This window comes from Lycorma delicatula, chromosome 2, assembly GCF_047948215.1.
Source record: "Lycorma delicatula isolate Av1 chromosome 2, ASM4794821v1, whole genome shotgun sequence".
Classification (NCBI taxonomy): Eukaryota; Metazoa; Arthropoda; class Insecta; order Hemiptera; family Fulgoridae; genus Lycorma; species Lycorma delicatula.
The window spans coordinates 175,754,588-175,775,295 of record NC_134456.1 but is presented as its reverse complement, the minus strand read 5'-3'; the positions used below and the strand labels follow the sequence as shown (position 1 = coordinate 175,775,295).

The following is a 20,708-nucleotide window of genomic DNA, read 5'->3' as shown; positions in this document are numbered from 1 at the left end:
TATTACTACATTTGTTGTTACTAATTATTTTATTATATTTTGTTGTTAGTTTAAAAATTATTTTTTCCAATTATATGAATACAAATTAAAGGAATATAATTTTTTTTCGTTTAAGAATGTTAAGAATTTATTAATTTAATTTTTATGTTTAAACTGACATTTTTTTATGTTCTTTACAGTGTAACCAGTTTTGGAGGCTAAATATTTTATTAATTAATTCTTTATTTAATTCACATTATCAATTATATAATTGCATGTAAATTAGAAAAACAGTTCTTGAGATATTAACTGTTAACCATATGTATGGTATGTTATTTTATCTTTTGGTGATATGAGTATACTGATTTACTATTAATTGGTATCAGTATTTTCCTTTAAATAACAAATTACCACTGTTAATTATTTTTTTATGATAAAATGTATTTATTTTTGAGGATGTTATTTTCGTTTTCTATTTCAAAAACTAGTGTAATATTTTTTTTGTTAAAACTAATTAGTTAATTACATTATTTTTTTTTTACCTTCATGGGATCACTTTAGTCAATTTTTATAGTAAGGGTTCTTCAATTTCCTATCAGCCCAATATTTTTTCAATCTATTAGATCTTAATTTTCTTTCTTCATCTGAAATCATTCTTCCTGTTGTTTGCTTGTTGATTTTTGTTTGTAGTTAAGTCTGTTTATCTTCTATTGTAATTTACAGTTCTTTCATATCTTCTTTAATTTCCATTTTATGTTGCTTTTACAGTTCCATAACTTTTTTAATATTTTCCTCATAATTTTGTTTTCTAGTGTTCTGATAAGATGTTCGAAGAATGAGATCCATTTCTTTTTTATTGTGCTTATAATGGGTTTAATCTCCTTGCAGATTATTTCATTGGAAGCTAGTCTCCAGTGATTGTTTTGTTGATATTTCTTGTTTAGTCATGTTCTAACTATTATTCTCTCTATCTTGAGTATCCTGTCTATTGTTGCTGTGTTTGTTCTTTTGAAAATGGTTTCACTTGCTTATGTGATTTCCAGCTGTGTGACTGTTTCATAGTGCTTTACTTTTCTGGCTATTGACAGGCATTTTTTATTGTATGTGTTCCTTATAAGGTGTTGTGCTTTAGTGAGTCTGTTTATCCTATTTTGTTATGTTGGTTTTTCATTGCAGTTGTATGTTACAATCTTCGCAAGATACCCAAACCTGTTCACAATTTTGATCTCCTAATCGTCTACTGCAATTTTATTTGCAAGTTTGGGGGGTCTAGACATTGTGATTTTAGTTTTTTAAAGGATATCTTGAGTCTGATCTTCTATGCTATATGTTGTAGTGATTTTATCTGATGTTTTGTCTCTCGGATACTGATTGCAAGAAGAACCAGATTAATTAATAATATTAATTTATGTTGTCATTAGGTCTTCTAATTTTGATGTTCTTTGGATTATCTCCATCCCATCTTCTCATTATATATTCTATTGCACAGTTGAACAACAGTGTTGGTAAGCTCTGTGATAAGGTCAAAGGTTCTTACAATTTTCAATATTGAAAATCTAATAGTGTGAATTTCTTTCTAATATCTTTAAGATTGGTGGCATTCTCTTCTGTTTTATTTGAAATTTTAACCATGCTTGGTATGTTTCTTCATGTAACTTATCACACTCAGAGTTCCACTAGGAATATTTTTTGCGGGGATTTATTGAGCTAAATTTTCAGCTTGTTGTTCTAGTGTTGGTATTAGTTCTTCCAGATTATCAGTTAGTTTTGTAGCTTGAGTATTTTCTAAATATTCTTTGCTTTGATTAACTAATCAAAACAAAGGATCATATTTTCTTCTTTCTTTCAATATTGTTGATTTTTTCTTTCTTTTTGGTGTGAATTTTATTTTGATTTTTACTAGGTAGTGGTCTGAGTATGTGTTTGTTCCTTTTAGTACTTTTACATTGTGAACTTCTTTGTGGAAAGGCTTGTCTATACGGATATGATCCAATTGCCTTTCCCCATTCCTGGATGTCTCCAGGTTTTTAATTTGTTTAGTTTCTATTTGAAATAGGTAGATTAGGACATGAAGTTTTTGACTGTCCGTGTATTTTTGGGATGCCCATTTTACAATAATTTGGTATTTCATTCCTTGCCCAATTAGGCACTGATCAGTATTTCTTTCCTTGCCCAATTGGGCTATGAAATCCCCTATTAGAATTTTAACACTGCTTTTTTTAACTTGGTTTATTGTCTGTTTGAGGAGTTCCTAGAATTTTTCTACCTCTTTTCTCGTTCTAGTAAGAAAATTTTTCTCATTAGCAGATGCATGGCATTTATGAAGTACAAATCTTATTTGTTGTTTTTAGTGTAAGGGTCGCAATTCTAACTGAAACTGCTTTAAAATTAGTTATATAATCTATCAAATTTAAATTTACTACAAATCCTGTTCCAAACGGGGAGCATTGTTTTACTTTTTGTTCAGTTTTCCATTGTATATTCTGTATCCTTGAGACTCGAATGGTTTTTATGATGCATTTCTCATTTCCTGTAGTCTATTAGGATTTTTTGTCAAACCAGTTTGTTTGTGAAGTTCTTTAATTTCCCAGTCTTTAGTAGCGAGTTTATATTGTGTATACTATGTAGTCAATTTGTTTATGCTTTATTTTGCTCTTACATTTAGTGTTGGGTGATTCCAAATGCTCCGATACAATATTGTCTTTTAATTGGCTACCACCAAATCCGATTTAACCCTCTTTTGCTCTCTCTTGGGCAGAACAGAGGAGTTTTTCCTAAAAGACCTTTCCATATCTGACTGTTGAAGGGTATCAACCTTAGTGGGGCAAGCCCCAAGTTAAAACTAAGGTAGTTAACATAGGAATTCCAATTTCGTTCAGTTACGAAACTCTAATTTACCATAAGCTATCCAGCCAAACCCCATAGAGGCTCAAACCAAAACTAAATTAAGATGTTATGTTTGGAGAAAATTTGTTTTTGGTTCCAGAATTAACTTCGGCCAGTTAATTACATTTATTATATATTATGCTTTAAATTGCTGTTTATTTGTTATTACCAACATTACTAAAGTCATAATAATATTTTTTAGTTATTTATAGAATAATCTGGTTATTTAAAAAATGTTTTGGACATTATACTACTAAAAGGTGAACCCATTATCATAAACTAGCACACCATCAAAATAAAGATATTTTGTGATAGCTATTTCATAACTGACTTATGTTTTCTGGTAAAAAAAAATTATAATAAATAAGATCACATAATAAGTCATTTATTTATGTAATCTACACTATAGAAACAGGTAGAGAAGCTTCTAGTTAAACTGGAAGAATAAGAAAGGGAGAAAAATTTGAGAATATAAATTGGTAGATTTAGAAAGAATAATAGATTTAATAAAAATAATACATTTAGAAAGAAAAAAAAAAGAACCAATATTAATAATTTCTAGAAGAACGTAAAATGTTTCAGACAATAGACATCATTATGCTTCAATAAACAAAAGGATGAATCAGCTGTTATTATGGTAGGTCAACCCCTAGGCCCAGAAGTATAAATACTGCCAAGGACCAGCGAAAATTCAGATAGTGTGTGTTAATGTAAGAACAGAAGGTGAGGGCAGTGAGCAATAACATTCAAAGAGTGTGTGCGGTAACAATCAAGCACACAAGTGAAAATTGCATCACAAGAATATTCTCTTTTGAGATGATGCTCTTTTCTGCTGTTAAGTGTGAGAAGTTGTTTGACTAGTTCATTGTGATCAGGGAACAAGGTATCATTTATTCATTGATGATTGTGTTAAGTTAGTTTCCTTACTAAATAATAATTCCTAAGTGAATAATCCTTGTAATAAAGTTTTTTATTGAATTTGTTAATTGCAATTCTCACTTCTTACTTTTGTATAAATTTTTATCAGTTACTGTAAAGTTCACATTAGAATCAGATTTGTATTTACAACACAATTAACTTATTCTGTACATAGTGTGCTGCTCTAGATATTGATAAGAATTTTTATAGAACTATTACGGAATTTTAAAAAAAATTTGTAAGAATTTTAACATGTACTAACTCATAAAATCCTTGACCAACCAATAATAAAGCCAAAATACTCTAATACAAGGTTGTGACTCACACAAACATAGCTGTACTTATTACAAGTGCCACTAAACTGAAAATTAATGATGTCCAAAATATTTCACTTCAAATATTTTATCAGATGAAAAAGCAAAATGTGAAGTTAGCTATAATAATATATGGGCTTCTAAATCAGAAATGTTCCTGAGCCATATACTGAAACGATTTCCTACAAATACCAATATGGTAACCATTAATCACTACCACAATCAATGACGAAAGAGATGAAAAAAATAAAATATTTTCCTTTAGCACAATTCATGGTACTAAAAACTAATTAATTTTAGCATTAAAAAACTATTTAACCATGTTTCATCATCCTGATCAAAATTACTTTCAAATACTCTTTTTCAATATATTTTTTAATTCTTTATTTTAACCCAATCACTAATTTATTAAAATCTCCTTAAGTGTACATTTTATTATTAATGTGATACTCTGATTTCTATAGTTATAAATAATAATTCTATATATGTTTTAAAAACTGTCAAAAATGGTTAGCACCAAAGTAAAGACTAGAACAACACAACATGCAAAGTGTTAAATACAAGGACACAACATACCAGCATCATCCTTTTTACAACAGATTTCATGCTACCAACTTAGATACACAGATTTCATATATACAATAAAAATAATAACTATTTTTATAATAAGAATCTACAAAACTTATTAAATCTAGAAAATAATTTTACAGACCAAATTTTAACATACTCTTTTGGTAATTCTTTTCGATCTAAGTGAAATACAAGTGATAAAATTTCTATTTGATTTTGTCCTAAACAGATTCTGTCGAACAACACTAAACAAATTCTTGTATGTTACTAAGTTTGATGACAAACAACATGTCCTATTTGTTCCAACATAATCTGCAACTGAAAAATATTAATCAAATAATCAAAATGAAACAGAACAGTAAAACTATAAAGTCAACCTTTTTAAAAATGTTTTTTTGAAAAATCTATGATTCATAAGCAATTTAAGAGCATAAAATTAGCTTCAGGTTTAAAAAACATTACTTAAAACGACTGAAAAAATATATAGTAAAGAAAAATTACTACATATTTTGATTAATATGATGGTTGACTTTTTTGTTTAATATGTTAAGTTTTCTCACTTTTTAAGAGTTTGAATAGTCATAAAAAGTAGAGTCCTATTGAGAGTAGGAGACAAAAGTGTTTTTCAATTAACTCAAAAACTGGTCATTTATAAAAAAATATCAATTAATTTAAAAACCTACAAAAGCGTTTCTTTTTTTTTACTTTATAAATTAATTACAACCTTTAAAATCTGTTTTTAACCCACCTGGGAAAGAGTTATTTATTAAGCTTAAAAACAAATTATTAAATAAAGTTAAAAGTTTTAGTATTTTCTTACAACTTGCCTTTTACTTCTATACTGCACCTTTATGATTTAAAGAAAATGTTCAGAATCTATTTTTTATCAATTATATGACTCAGTTACTTTGCCACTGGGTCATTAGATTATGTTGAAGCAAAGCTCAATTCAATTGCATTTTTAAATTCTTTATTGTTCTGTTTGCCAACAACTTTTGTTTCTCCATGATATTACCCATACTAAATTACTTTCTAGAACAATAATAATATACTTTTTTAAATAGATTTTTTAAAAATCCTTTCACTTTGAAGATGGCTAAAGAAACTTAATTTTGTGAGTTTTTATCTTCTCTGGTAAAATAAATGTACCAAAAATAAAATCATTGTACTTTTTTTATTTTATATAAAACCTGTTTGGAAGTGCTGCATATGTGCATCACTCCCAGAAAAAGCAACTCTGACTAGTGCCACACATACTTCAGATATTGATGTCTGACATATAAGGTAGAGCAACAAATTAATATATCCCTTTTTGAGGGATACAATATACTCAGTTTCCCTTCCGAAGGGGAATTAATAATTATAATTAAAATTTTAAGTGAATGTACACTTGAGTTTTAAGTATATATTTATAGTTTATAAATATATAGGTACTTGATTAATTTAGTTATTATTTGAAATTAATTACACTTTTCTCACAGATCCATTCTTTAATTAATTATTTTCAGACTTATTTTTGACACAATACTGATAGTTAAAGTAATGGATACAAAACTTCTAAATAAATAAAACCATGAAATATTAACATGGCATATTAAAATAACACTTTTAGGTTATAAAATATAAATTAACTTGATGAAATGTGTAATTTACAAAGCATTTAAAGATGTTATTTTGTTGTTCGGATTGTCGAGGGGCGGGGTGGGCACATTCTTTTGTGAAATTTTTTATATTATCTCTCATCATAATTACTTACATGACTTGGTTCTTAAAATGCACATGCTTTTTAGTTGAACAACTGAGTACTAGAATACTTAAGTATCATATGTTTACAAACTGACTGTGTGCCAAAATTCAATGATATCATATAAAACAGTATGCTTTAATTGCTCTATTTTGATAAAACTTGAATAAAACTGTAGAAAAGATGTAATTAACAAACCTGCAAGATTATTTTTTTTATAACTACTTGTTTTATTTTTTAAATGTTAAAGATGAAATTCTCAAATAAAACATGGAACTAATCATATTAATTAAACTGAGGATGACAATAACTAAAGACTATATTAAACAGATTAATAAATATCTTCGTTATTTTTTTCTTTTCAAAAAAACTTGCTCAATAATTTCATTTTTAGTGATGAGAATTTAAAAATACATATTCAAATCAAAACTACAGATCCCAAAAAATCTTATTAAAGAAATAATATTTAAAGACAATAATAAATACTATTAGTAATAAAGTCAAAAGTTTTCTTGGGGAAGCCTAAGCATGCTGGTTTTTTCCCTTTTAAAGATAAATAACCAGACAGCTGAAAAACATGGGCATCAAAATACTGGACTGCTTCAAACTATGAAAACTTTTAACAGAATATTTAGCAAAGTTTATAAAACACAAATATCGAATCAGTTTTCAAAACACAGCACATAAAAATAACAAAATTATTAAACATATATAGCAATAAATAGTAAACACATTAAAGTATCTTTACTTCTTCAAAAGAACACACATTTGGAAACACAGAATTTAATATACAAATAAATGTTTCTATACTCTCTGACAATAACCATCTCATAATTTGACCACAACCTTCCATGAATTGTTGGATGACATACCAATTTTTTGTGATGTTTTGAAACTATTAAAAATTGTACATTGCTCACTTTCAAATCATATAGTTTCCAGTATAGTTAACGGCAGTTGCCATAATAAGTTTAGGACACCCCTCGTAAGTGTATAATCAAATAATATATTTAATTTACATAGTGTTTGAACATTTAATATGTTCTTTTAAGTTGCGATGGAGCAATTTGGGGGAGGTTGCTTGATTGGTCTGGCCAAGGACTCTGTAGCCGGGGATCTCTTCCAGCTGAGAAGGTCAATCAACAGGTCTTCACCAATGCCCTGGTCCTCCACGAAGAAGGTCTCAGAGGTCTCCACAGAAGTAGTGGAGCACCCTAGTGCTGCGAATTGCACTAAAAATCTGGCCGAAACCTCAGTCACAAGTTGTGCGGGGAAGACTGCGATCGGATCTATAGAAGGAGTGCACGGCAATGAGAGGGGGGAAGCCAAGCCCAAAGGATGGCTTCCTGTGAAATCTGGGAAGGTGGAATGCAGCAGTGCAGTGATCGGTCCTGAGCAGGAGGTTACTGGAGGGAAGCCTGCTGTGCAGCAGATGAACTCTAAGTCCAACAGTTTAGGGCAGATTGAAGAGGTGCGGGCAGAATGGTCTAAAATCTCCTCTAAAAAGGAATCAAGAGTTGCATTGGAGCTTCGACAGTTGGTCAACTCCTATTTGAGTGAATGTGCATTGTTGTCTCGGGTCTGGCACTTAAATGTGAGGGACTCCAGGGTGCCAACCTTGCCTTGAATTCGGTCGTGTCACGGCTATCTGGTAAGGTCGACCAGGTAGTGGAGGGAGTCACTGGCTTCAAGCCAGTGATGGGTGAAGCGCTTGACAAGCTCCACACAAGTCTATTAAATGGGTGGAGGAGAAGGTGTAAAAGCCTGTCTCTTTCACCACAGTAGCTGCCGCGCCTGCGCTTAAGTGGATTGCTCCACTGCTGCCTGCCCAGGCACCGAAGCGGGCCACTATCAAGGTGGTTCCAATAAAACCTGGTCCGGGGACTTCGTCGGTAGTGACGTAACCCTTAAGAAGGTCTGGACCTGAGGAGAGAAAGGATCCAAGTCTCCCATGTCACAAAAACAAGGGACCATGGCGTCATTTTGGAAGTTGTAAGGGCGCGGCAGGCAAAGCAGCTGCTGGAGGCCGACGTTCTGGTGAAGAACGGGCTGAAGGCTTAGTTGCTAGCCGAGCGGAGGCCGCAGATACTGATGTATGATATGCCAAGAATGACAAGAGAAAAGGAGCCAGAAATCCTCAAGGCTGGGCACGGTCAAAATCCGTTTCTGGATACGGCCGTTGAAGATTTCCTTCAGGAAACCAAGGTGGTTCGGGAGCTGGCGAAGAAGGAAGTCCCAAAGAGTCACGTGTTGGAGACCTCGCCAAAGATCCGGGAGGTCATGGTGGTCGGTGAACCTCATGTAGGGTCGTCGACCATATAGAGGTCGCCCGATGCTTTAAGTGTCAGGACTTTGGTCCCACCTCTCTCCGCCGTAAAGCACGGTCGGAGATGTGTGGTCATCCGGGGCACAGGCAGCCAATTGCCCTGTCAAGTGCGCCTTCTGCACCTTGGTGAAAGGCAGCGATGCTGGACACCGGAGTCGGGGGTAGGCAGTGCAGGGAATATGATATTGGTCAGCCAAGAGCTGTGAAAAATACAGCTTATGGCGACGCCTGAATTGAAGGACACCTTTGAGGATGGACTCCACCATGCTGAACACTTGCACCTGAGGCACTTAAATCTGCATCATTCCCGAACGGCCACCAGTGAAGCCATGAGGCTCCTTGAGGAATACAACCTCGAGGTTCTCTTGGTCCAGCAGCTGTACAGGGTCGCGGATAGGGTGGTTGACTTCCACAGGGTGGATGTTATTCATTCTCGTGAGGGACGGTCGTTCTCCGCGATCGTAGTTGGCTCAGATTCGTTGGGTGTTTTCTGGATGTCCCATTAGTCCGATGAGCAATTCACCGTCGTGCGAATCACGAGGGTTACACGCTCGATGTCGTACTACTGTCGGGTTATTTCCAGCTTGGATGAAGTATCGATGACTTGCTGTCGAAGTTGGGATTCCGGACAGTTTCCCGGGCACCAGATTGCTGGTTGCTCTGGACGCTAACGCCAAGTCTCCCACCTGGGGTTCACCACTCGCTGGTCTCGAACAGCTCGTTTAAGTCAGCAACCTCTACTTGATTAACGACGCAGAACAACTACCAACTTTCTCTTGCGAACTGGAGGAAAGTTACATTGACGTCACAATGGAGACGGGCGACCTACTTAGAAGTACAAGTAGTTGGACTTTCTGGGGAGACAACAGTGTGAGTTATCATAGGCTTATAACCTATGAGATCGTTTACGGAGGCGGTCTGAGCTCCAGATTCGGGTCGTTATAACCTAAGGGGCCTGGATCAGGACAGGCTGCGGTGCGAGTGCGCAGTTATGGTTGGAATGGCGCATTGAGAGGAGGGAGGAGGTCAGAATTGATGGCTCAGCCATCAATTCTGATGGCCACAGAATCACAGCCAGTCTTGATGACCCGGCAGACTTCCCAGAATTCTGCCGGGCCATCAAGACTGGCTGTGATAGGACCCCTAAGGCGACCTCGGCCAATGAACGGATCCTTAAGCGGTGGCCAGTCCGCTAATCAGAGAGTGCCTGGAGCCGTCATGACCACCGCTTCCGGGGAGCCGTCTGTTAGACGCAGGCGGAAATCCGGCAAAACGTGAAAAAGTGGTGGTCCTCTGACCTTAGCTTGCTGCACGCCAGAGTTAGGTTCGCTAATAATAGATACCATCGTCGCCCCCTACCGGGGAATATCGTCAACGACGTGTGCGCTGAGCATCTGCGGATCTACTGGCTCGCCCTTAACGAGTATGTTCATGTCATCAAGGAAGTGAAACTCAAGCTTTGACAAGACCCCTTGCGCAGGTTGCAGCGCAATCCCTGGCAGCTTGCGAAATCATGTTATCGGCCAAAGCCATTGCACGTGCTGTCCAGTGTTCAATGCGGGTTTGGTGGTAGAGACTGCAATTTAACATCTGTGGCGACTTACTAGGCGTTCCTGGATACTCTGTTTCTAGATGCTCCGGAAGGTGAAGCAGAAGTCGGCGTCGGGACGGGTGAGACACTATTGCCTGGCGTGCGGGCTGTGGATCCCGTAGATTTAGATCGAGTGGTTTCTCGAATGGCATCCTAACCCAGTATGGGAAAACACCCACCCTGTGACGTTACCGGTCGCCACACCACTGAGAAAGGCACCGGGGCTTGACCAACTTGACTGCGATATTTTCTATCATTTGCTGCCCGTCATAAGAGAGCCGCTTGGCAAGCTGTTCTCGGGGTGCCTTAGCTGGGGCTGCCTTCCGGTTTGCTGGAAGGTGGCTTTGGTGAGGGTGCTCTAAAAATCAGGAAAGGATCCTAGTGAAGTCGGTAGTTAACGACCCAACAGCATCTTGCTGGTTATCGGTAACGTCCACTCTCTTGCCCTCTTGCCCGGGCTCTTACCCATGATTGGCAAGGTTTTTGAGAAGCTTCCATATTTGCGTATTAATGTTAGCTTGGTCACTGATCATTTACTAATGGACAACCAGTATGGGCAAGAGCACTGAGGATGCCATACTAAAGGTGATGGGATATAGCTTCCTCAAGTCCATGGAAATATGTATTACGGATCTTTCTGGCCATATGCGGGGCATTTAACAACTAATGGGTGGCCCTCTGCCCTGTTTCAGATGCAGAAGTGTAAGTATACAGGAAATGAACTAGAAGTGCTCTCAAGTTATTCCAGCCAACGGACCGTTTCTCCGCGTGATGGCGGCTCGGAGGTTCGTAAGACCTTAACTAAAGGATGCCCTCAGGGCAATGTTCTGAGTCCCCTTTTTTGCTCTAGAATTCGATTCGATGTTGCGTTTAAGGTGGCCATGTGAAGTCGTGTCGTCGCTTATCCTAACGACGCGCTGCTACTGATTGAAGGAGATTCCTGTAACGAGATAGAGTTCCGAGCTACTCGTGCTTGCGAGACACTCCGACTGTGGAGTCTCCAACATAAGATGATTTTCAGCCCAGAGAAAACCACAGTGATGTTGCTTAAGGGCCGATTGGCTGCTTCCCGACAAATCCGGGTTCGGATGGCTGGTCTCCACAGTCGGTACGTTACGACTCAAAAATACCTGGGTATTAATCCTTAATGAGAATTTTCGGTTCAAGGAACATCTACATATGTAGCAAAAAAGGCCGCTGATGCTTTTTATGGAACCCGTAGAGTCATTCATCCCGATTGGGGGTTGAATTACCGTATCATGCGTATCCTTTACAAAGGTGTCAGCGAAACAATTATGCTGTATGCTGCGCCTGTTTGGGCTCATTGCATGGCTTTTGGGTATTGCGCGGACATATTGCTGACTGTTACAGGCGGTTATAGAACAGTCTCACGGGAGGCAGTCTGCGTTATAGCCGGAGTCAAGCCAATAGATATCTTGGCTAATGAGCGTAAAGAACGCTACATTTCGAAGGTAAATACCTACTGACGTCAGAACGAAAACAGGAGATTGAAGACCGGGGCCTTGCGTCTTGGTAGGTCAGGTGGGACGAATCCCCCACAGGTCGCTACACGCATGGTATATTTCCTAAAGTGTCTGATTTAGGTGCGATTGGATGGGTCTCCCCGAATCGGTATATCACACAGTTTCTCTCCGGGCATGGTGCCTTTCGGGCGAGTTTGGCTAAGATTCGTTTGGTGGAATCGAGTCAATGCCCGGATTGCGGGACGATGATACAGTGGACCACGTCTCTACGTCTGTTCCCGATACGAGGTCGAACGTTCACTTACTGTTAGAGAACTTGAGAGAATATATTCGTTTCTGAATCTCCATATTAACTAACTGGATGATCCGAGAGGAGTGGTGTATAGTGGCTAGTTTTCTTCGCGCCCTTGCAATGTGTAGGTCTGCAGAGGGAGTTTAATCGAAGTACTCGATCGTGGTAGGATCCCGGGTGGCTAGGGTTCCGGCTCAGGCATTGGATTGGTTGGAGGAAGGAGCATTGGCATCGTGCCACGGTTACATTGGTATTATTTGTGATTCGATTTGGGGCTCCCGCTGGTGGGGGGGGGGGGTCGTGCTGCAGGGGTATATTAACCCGTGCGACCGGGGGTGAGGCTTCCCTCCGCCGGTGGCGGTCCTGATCGTGACTTGTTAATGCCACGCGGGACACCACGATGGGACCGGGTGGTGGTGCGGGGTTTGTCCCCGGCTCCTGCGCGGACCGGAATGGGGTTGAATTTCTCTCGGAATGAGGTTGTGACCTCAATTGGTTGACTTATTTGGGTGTAGGTCTGAATTTTTATGTTGCGATATACATAAACATAGATATTAACTGTTTTCTAATTCGAGGCCAATATGGCTTCATGAAAGGGACTGGCACTGAGGATTGTATCTTAAATGCTCTTGCCGAGGTAGAAAGCACCGACTGTAAATATGTTTTGACAATTTTTATAGACATAGAGGCAGAATTTCCTTCCTTGTGTTGGAGTTCTATCCTCTGAGTTGGAACGCCACAATGTTCCCATAGCCCTGCAGGCCGTAGTACGTGACTATTTGTCTAATCGTACGGCTCTGTTTGAAGATGCACACCTAGTTGTGGAAAAATCCGTGACCAGGGGAAGCCCGCAGGGCTCTGTTTTCGGTCTCCTGCTGTGAAACCTGGTCTTTAATGGGTGTTTGGGACTGACATTTCCAGAACAGGTCACAGCCCATGCTTTCACTGAAGACTGTCTCCTATTACTTCACGGTAACTCAAGACGGCAGCTAGAAGATCAAGCACAGGCAGCTTTGTCAACCGCAGAGGGCTGGATGGACATGCAAAATTTAAACATTTCTATGCCCAAGAAGAAGTACATGCTTCTCAAGAATGCAGACAAATTACTGTACAGTCACACATTAAGTATAAAGACTGTGTAATCAGCCGAGTGAGTGTTCATAAGTACCTAGGTGTTTTGTTTGATGAGACGTTGCTGTTTAGCAACCACATTAAACAACTAGCAGCAGACGCCATCTCAGTGATGCACAAACTTAGGAGGATTACTACGAAAGACTATGGGTTGCCAGGCCGTCAGATGTACATGGTGTACCGAGGTGTCTTTGAAAGCATGACCCTCTTATGCAGTACCTGTTTGAGCGCATAGGTTGGATATGAATAAAGCACTTCTTCAAAATTTAAGGAGTGCCCCATGCAGAGCTTTAATTGTATGCACTGGTGTTTTTAAACAACCTCCTACAAGGATACCACTGTATTGGGAAAGACTCCCAATACCAATTGATTTAGTGGTGAAAGTTCGGGCAGCCATGTGGAGATTGCACATGGCTGCCCAAGAGGTCATGAGGTTGAGGTATTTGAGATGCGGTTTTGAGCTGATACCAATACTAGAGTGGAACAGTGATCACAATGCAGTGGATCTAATTTCATTCAGTTGCCCATCTTGCGCCTGCGGAAGAGGCTGTAGAACCACATGATGGATGCATGGCAGCTGGAGTGGCGCACCACAACTAAGGAAATATACTTGCATAAATTTATACAGAATCTGGAGGGATTCACTCAAAAGGTGAATGAAATGAAGGGCCAACAACATAAGATGGAGTAGGCAAGGGAAAACCACTCCATTAAAGGTATGCAAGGACATCCCCAGTAGTTCTAACAAAGCAGAAACCTAAGTAACAGACAAGTAGTAGACTAGGAACATGGAATGTCCACACATTACTACAGAGAGGGAAGCTTGAAAACCTAAAATTAAAGTGTATGAGATGTAACTGGATCTTCTTGGAATTGCAGAAATGTGATGGCCTATTATGGGAGATTCCTGGAATGGGGAGTACAGAGTGATCCACATGGAAACAAAAAGAGGACAGTCAAGGCCAGGGAGGGTTGAGGGTGGTATTGAAGAGAGAACTGGGGCAGAAAGTTAAGGAATATGTGTAATACATTGGATTATCAATACTGGTCAAATTATATACCAAACCTACCAAAACTGTGATAATACAGACCTATATGCCAATCTCAGCATATAGTGATGAACAAATTTAACTCTTCATAAGTAACAAGTTGCTTATGAAGAGTTGAATGAGAGCATTAAGCTTGGTAAAGAGCGATTTGAATCTCATCATTATGGGAGACTTTAATCCTGCTTGCAGGAGAAGGCATGGATGGAGGAGTGGTCAGGCCATCTGGGCAGAGGAAAATGAATGAGTGTGGAGAATGTTTGGTGAAGTTCTGTTCAAGACACAAAATGATAGCAGCTAATACTTTATTTCAGCATCATCCACGTTGATGTTTCACTTAAAAAAAAATCCTGGAAACCTAAGGTGATAACGGATGGATTATATTTTGGTCTGAAGTACATTTAAGAATCAGGTCAAAGACTGCACAGGATATCCGTGTCCAGATGTAAACAGTGACCTCAACATCGTTATAAGTGAACCTAGTTTAAAATTTAAAAGGCTAATGAGAAGGGAAAAGGGCAAGTGGAATCTGATGGCTCTAAGAAGTTCATCTATAAATAGAGAATATGAAAAGAAGATATATGAAAGGACAGTGAATTATCATGAAGGAGATGTAGAAAATAAATGGGATGAGATCAAAAAGGGTTTATCAGAAGCAGCAGAGAAAGTGCTTGGAATAGCAAAATGCATGATTCGAAGGAAGTGGATGAAGGAAGAACTGATCCAAATGATAGAACACATAAGAGAATTGAAGAGAGCAGAAATAGGGAAAGGCAGAAAGAGGAAAATGAATTAATAGGAAAGCAAAGGGAGCTAGAGAGAGATTTTTACAGGACTGATGCAAAGAGGTTGATGGACTAATTAAAGCTAACTGGGAACAACTGGACACAAGCTGGAAACAGCTTGAACAATAGTAAAGTACCCTTTTGGGAATAGGAAATTACATGCAAAGGAATTTTATAAAGACCACTCTAAAGCTTACGAACAGGAATAGATGGAAACAGTACTTAGAAAAATTATATGATAGACCAGACATGAAAGAACTGAGGATGAAGAGAATGTGAACTTAGAGGAATTGGGCGATAGTATATAGAGAAATGAGCAGTTTAAACTCTAAAAGACGGAAAAGCATCTGGAGTTGATGAACTACCAGCAGAACAAATAAAATCAGCTGGAATTAGATGTAAGGATGCAATATACAAGGTAATCTGTAAAATTTATGAAACTGGTGTAATGCCTGACAATCAAAAATTATATTATCATCCCAATACCAAGTACAATACAATAAGCCTTATTTCGCATATCAACAATCCTTACTACAGTAATCTTACAAAGTCTAGTAGGGAAAGTGGAGAGTATACGTTCAGAAGATCAGTTTGGCTTCAGGAAGAGAAGAGGCTTACATGAGAATCTATCCTTAGAAAGATAACAGTGAAGCAAATAAAAGGAAGAATAAGGACACATTCATTGACTTTGAAAAAGCGATTGATCGAGTGAAATGGGACATTTGTTTAATATAATGAGAATGATAGGAGTTACTAAGGAGGGATAGGAATGATAGCAATTTTAGGGTATGTGAAAAGTACACAAGGATGAGGTAGCAGTTGTGAGATATGGAGGTCACCAACAGGAAGCAAAGATAAAGAGAGGTGTCAGGCAAGGGTGCTCATTGTTGGCTATGTTGTTCAATGCATATTCACACTAGGGACAGATGAAGTTAGAGGAAAGTTAGCAGATAGTTGTAGAGTAAGGGAGACAAAATAGAGATATGAATGAACAGAAGTTAGATTGTGTGAAGGAATTCACCTATCTTAGAAGCAGAATTACATCAAATGGGTAAAGCTTGAAGGACATTATTAGCAGAATAAAAGAAGCAAAATTAGCATTCAATAAGAAAATTAAAATATTTGCTTCAAAAAATACAACAAAAAACTGAGGAAACAACTGATGAAGACATTCATATGGAGTGTATTCCTATATGGCAGTTAAGCATGGAACATAGGGGCAGAAGGGAAACTGAGAATAGATGCACTGGCAGTGGTACTACCAATAGATGTTGATGATTACATGGAAGGAGAAAATAATTATTGAAGAAGTGTTACAAAGGACTGATGAGGAGCGATGTTTACAAAACTTATTAAAGAAACAGCAAGACACGTGGATAGGACATGTAGTACAATAGTTTGTTGTACACCATAATATAAGACACAGTTGAAGGAAACAATGCTAGAAGATCAAGAGTAGGGCACATTGAACAAACCATACAAAACATGTGGAAACAAAGAGATTAGCACACAACAGAACTCCCTGGAGAAGGAAGACTGCTGCAAATCAATCCTATGATTGATTACTACAAGAAGATTATTTGTAAAATTTTTATGGTTAATGTGTAATATAGTAATGTGTGTACTATTTGAATGAAATGATACGCAAAACTTAATTCTTGGAAACAAGCAATGCTTGCATGTTTCTTCTACAGGTGTGCATCCAGCTAGTATATGTGATATTGAGTAATATAGTTCCAGTTTAATTAGTAAACATATGGTTTGTTGTGTTGCCAGTGTGTGACTGAAAAAAAATAATTTCTTCAGGATATTTTTGACATTTTCTTTCCTGTTAATATTGACAATTTTCTATGACTGCTGATCGATGTAAGAAGGTGTTACATATCCTATTTATGGCTTCATTCAATAACACACAACAGAATAAACTAGTGAAACACAATTCTCCAGAAAATACGAATAAAAAGTTAACCACAACATTCAAATTTTATGCAAACAATAAAAAACTCAACACATCTCAATTGTATGAAATTTATGAACAGTATAACGTACCAAAAGTTGGATAATAAAGACACATTGGATGAAGAAATAAAACACAGTTAAATCTATTACTTGCTTATTTACTTAAAGGGGTTTCCTAATAGTTTCAAAACAAATACCATTAATACAAAGTACCACTGGAAACTTCAATGAATTAGCTCCAAAAGGCTTTTGGAATAATGTTCTATTTGAAAGTGAATAGTTATCAATTTTTAAAAAATCTTTTAATGTTATTACAATTTTATTACACTGTTCAATGAATCTAATGAGGAACGGTTTTTCTGATTTTCAGACAAAACAATAAATAATGAATTGTACAAGATTCAAATGTAACTGGAATTGTCTCATACTTTAAAATAGAAATCATAAAAAAGATATTTTTGGCTTTTATGTAGGTAACATTCAAATGTAGGTAGCCATATCAAATGTTTCTTGTTTCATATACATCAATACTGTTTGTTGCATATTGTGTATGTCTCAGTGAAAAATGTCAGCAACTGACATTTCAATGAAATATTAACACTGCGAACGTATTGAAAATTGGAAATGAAGAAAACATGATTTACAATTGGTGTAAGTGTTTTAGCAATGGTCATGTTGGTGTTGAAGATAACATTAACAGAGGAACCTGTCTCTCAGCAAATAAAAAAATATCAAGTGTACTGAAAATTATATTTAAGTGATAAAATAATGTCAATAAAATAATTTTAATATTTAGAATATCTGACAAAAGTTGCCGTAGTGTATTCTTCTTAATCGGATCTTGCATCATGTTTATAAAAACACAGTTTCAAATATGATGTCTCAGAAAGAAAAAAACTCTTATTATGCTGGTTCAAGATCTCATCACTGTGGTGATAAGGGATCAACATTTTCTAAGTCAGATTATAACAAAAGATGAGACATGATGTTTTTTCCAATCCACAGACAAAATACAAATCATCAGAGTAGAAATCAATATGAACTTGTGGCCACAGGAATTTCATTTGAGCAGATGCAAGTTAAAGTTATGTTGGATTTTTTTTATTCAGTATGAATTTATTCCAGATTAGTAGACAATATAAATACGGAAATGTACATTGATATCCTTTCATCACTCACAGGTGCTGTAAGAAGGAAGCGCTCTGAAAAATGGAAAACAAAAAATTGGATTCTTTCACATAACAATTTACTGACACATCAACTCAGCACAACATAACGTAACAATTCTGGAGTATCCACCATACTCTCTGATTAGGCACCAGATGATTTTTTTATTTTTTCCTTGCTTCAAAAATCCTCTACAGGAAAAAAGATATGAGAAGGCCATAAAAGATATGTGATGGAAGTAGCCAAGTGCAATGTATCAAAATTGATTCCAGGAGTATTACCTGTAACTTTATACACATTGGCAAAAATGTGCAGCTCACAAAGGAGTTTTGAAAGAAATGATAAATAATTTTCCCTTTACAAATCACTTAACTATTCTTATGATTCTTCAAATGCCTACAAAAGGTTATTCTTGACTGCATTATCCAAAAAAAAATAAAATAAAAAATGGCTCATTCATTTCAATTTTTGCCAGCATCCATTGTGAGTTTGTTTTGTTAATTCAGAACAATGCATTCTTCCAAAGTCTAAAATAATAACAAAATATTGAAAACTTATGTAAATATTATTTGCAACAAAATTTTAATTGAACAGTTCTTAGTAAACACAACTGCAGCAAAATTGTAATTAAACAAAAAGAAGGGCATCTTGATAACAAAAGTGCTTTAAAAATTTAGTTTTAAGTTTTCATTGTGTAGTGTAGTACATTCCTTCTATTCCAGTTACAACCCATTTTTTACACATTAGTCCTACATTTTAATCCTTCATTACCTACTTATTTCTTATCTTATTTATCATGCAAAAGCCAATCAAGTAATCTTTCCATAAATTTTTAAGCAATATTTATTTAATATAAGCTAAGAACAAGTTTGTTTTGTCAATATAAAAATTAACCAATTACTAACTCATAGCAGTTTTTCATAAAACCATCAATTATTATGCATTGTACATTTAGGTATTATACTAAATAAATCATCATAAAACAATGAACCATTGTTCAAATGGTTCAAAAACAACCAATGACTCTCAAAACAACCATTACTGAAGGAACTAAATTAAGGATTTTTTTTTGGGAAGGTTAGTGTAAATATCATAAATATGCATACTATAAACATCAACGAATTTAAGCAAAGTATTATACTTACCCATTAATGAAGAAGCATTTGCTCTATGTGCAACCAGTTTATCTTTTAAATGTGGAACTATTTTTTCATCAAAATGCTCCATTGCCATTGACGTAATATCTCTCAGTTCTTGTAATATATCATGAGGTGGGGTAACAAATGTATTTACAAGCCTAAGAACTCTCAATAACTCATCAATAACCTATAAATAATAACAACATTAAATTAGGAATACAAAAAATGTATATAAAATAAAATTTTATAAATAATACATGTATATTAATTTTAGTCTAATATATACATTTCTGTTTGTATGTTTTTTTTACTGAAAATTTTATTTCTTTTATTATAAAACTCTTGTGTATAAAAAAAAACTTTTCTTTGTGTATTTTACAAAGAAAAACTCTTAACATCATAATAATCAATAATTTGAAAGTCCAACTCACTAAATGCGCAATATTAATTACTAAGAAGTTCAAGTAGATATTTAATAGTTTTACTTTTTAGTGAATAAAATATTAAGTATACCTACAATGTACTAAAGATTGCAACATTTGAACCATTAAAGAACTAAAAAAATTTGAACGTACTTTTGAAAATCCTTCTTCTTTTACAGTAACCAGTTGGAAAATGTCAAATTGTTTAAAAAAAAGAGATAAATCAGGAGAAGTTGACTTAATGAAATGACAAAGGGGCTGTTTAAATAAGTGCTGGTGATTCAAGATAGTACTGCAGGAGATTAAACAGCAAATATGCAAGTTGCAATGGGAAGCAAGAGCTCACACGGTGTTTATAACCCAATAGAAAATGACATCTTGTTTCTTACTATAATAATCAATTCAACCAACCTCTCTACTAACTTTTAAAATTCTAAGATGTCAAGAAATAACCATTTTGCCATACAAATAAAAATAGTGAAATCTTCTGAAAAAAAAGACAATATAATAATAAAAAGCTAAAAAATTATTGTAATTTTTGGTATTTATCATTTTATTAAAATCTAACTTCAATCTTCAGTATTGTTCTAATAGCTCTATAACAATGTAACAGATTTGTTTGAAGTATTCTATTATTCACTTATTACTCATATGACATCAATGACCATGAAATATAATTTTAGCAAATGCAATCATCCTCTTGTAATTGATGATGGAACTATCTGTTGGGATCACACAATACCAGTAGTTAGACAGTATCTCTTTTAGCGCCTCCAAACTTGCTGTTCACGTATAAATAGATTAGTGTATGGAGATGCAGTTGGCAGTGCTGCGTAATCAAAGAACCTTGTCAAACAAACTTCTCTGTGACGTACATACTACTTACGTTATTCAACAATCTGTGTTTTCTTAAGTAGTATTGTTATCAAACCATTTACATTTAGCAATCTTTGAG

The 20,708-nt window shown here is 35.9% G+C and overlaps 1 protein-coding gene across 5 annotated transcripts in view; it reads right to left on the bottom strand.

Annotated features, from left to right (window-relative positions):
* pall (F-box protein pallbearer) overlaps positions 1-20,708 on the bottom strand; it is a 38,550-nt gene that overhangs the window by 7,830 nt on the left and 10,012 nt on the right. For all 5 annotated transcript variants that reach the window (XM_075356712.1, XM_075356713.1, XM_075356711.1 and 2 more), the window contains 2 exons: positions 19,338-19,518; positions 4,825-4,985 (listed from right to left, as the gene is read on the bottom strand). In XM_075356712.1, the coding sequence (XP_075212827.1) occupies positions 4,825-4,985; positions 19,338-19,518 (342 nt within the window). The remainder of the gene's footprint in view (positions 1-4,824; positions 4,986-19,337; positions 19,519-20,708) is intronic.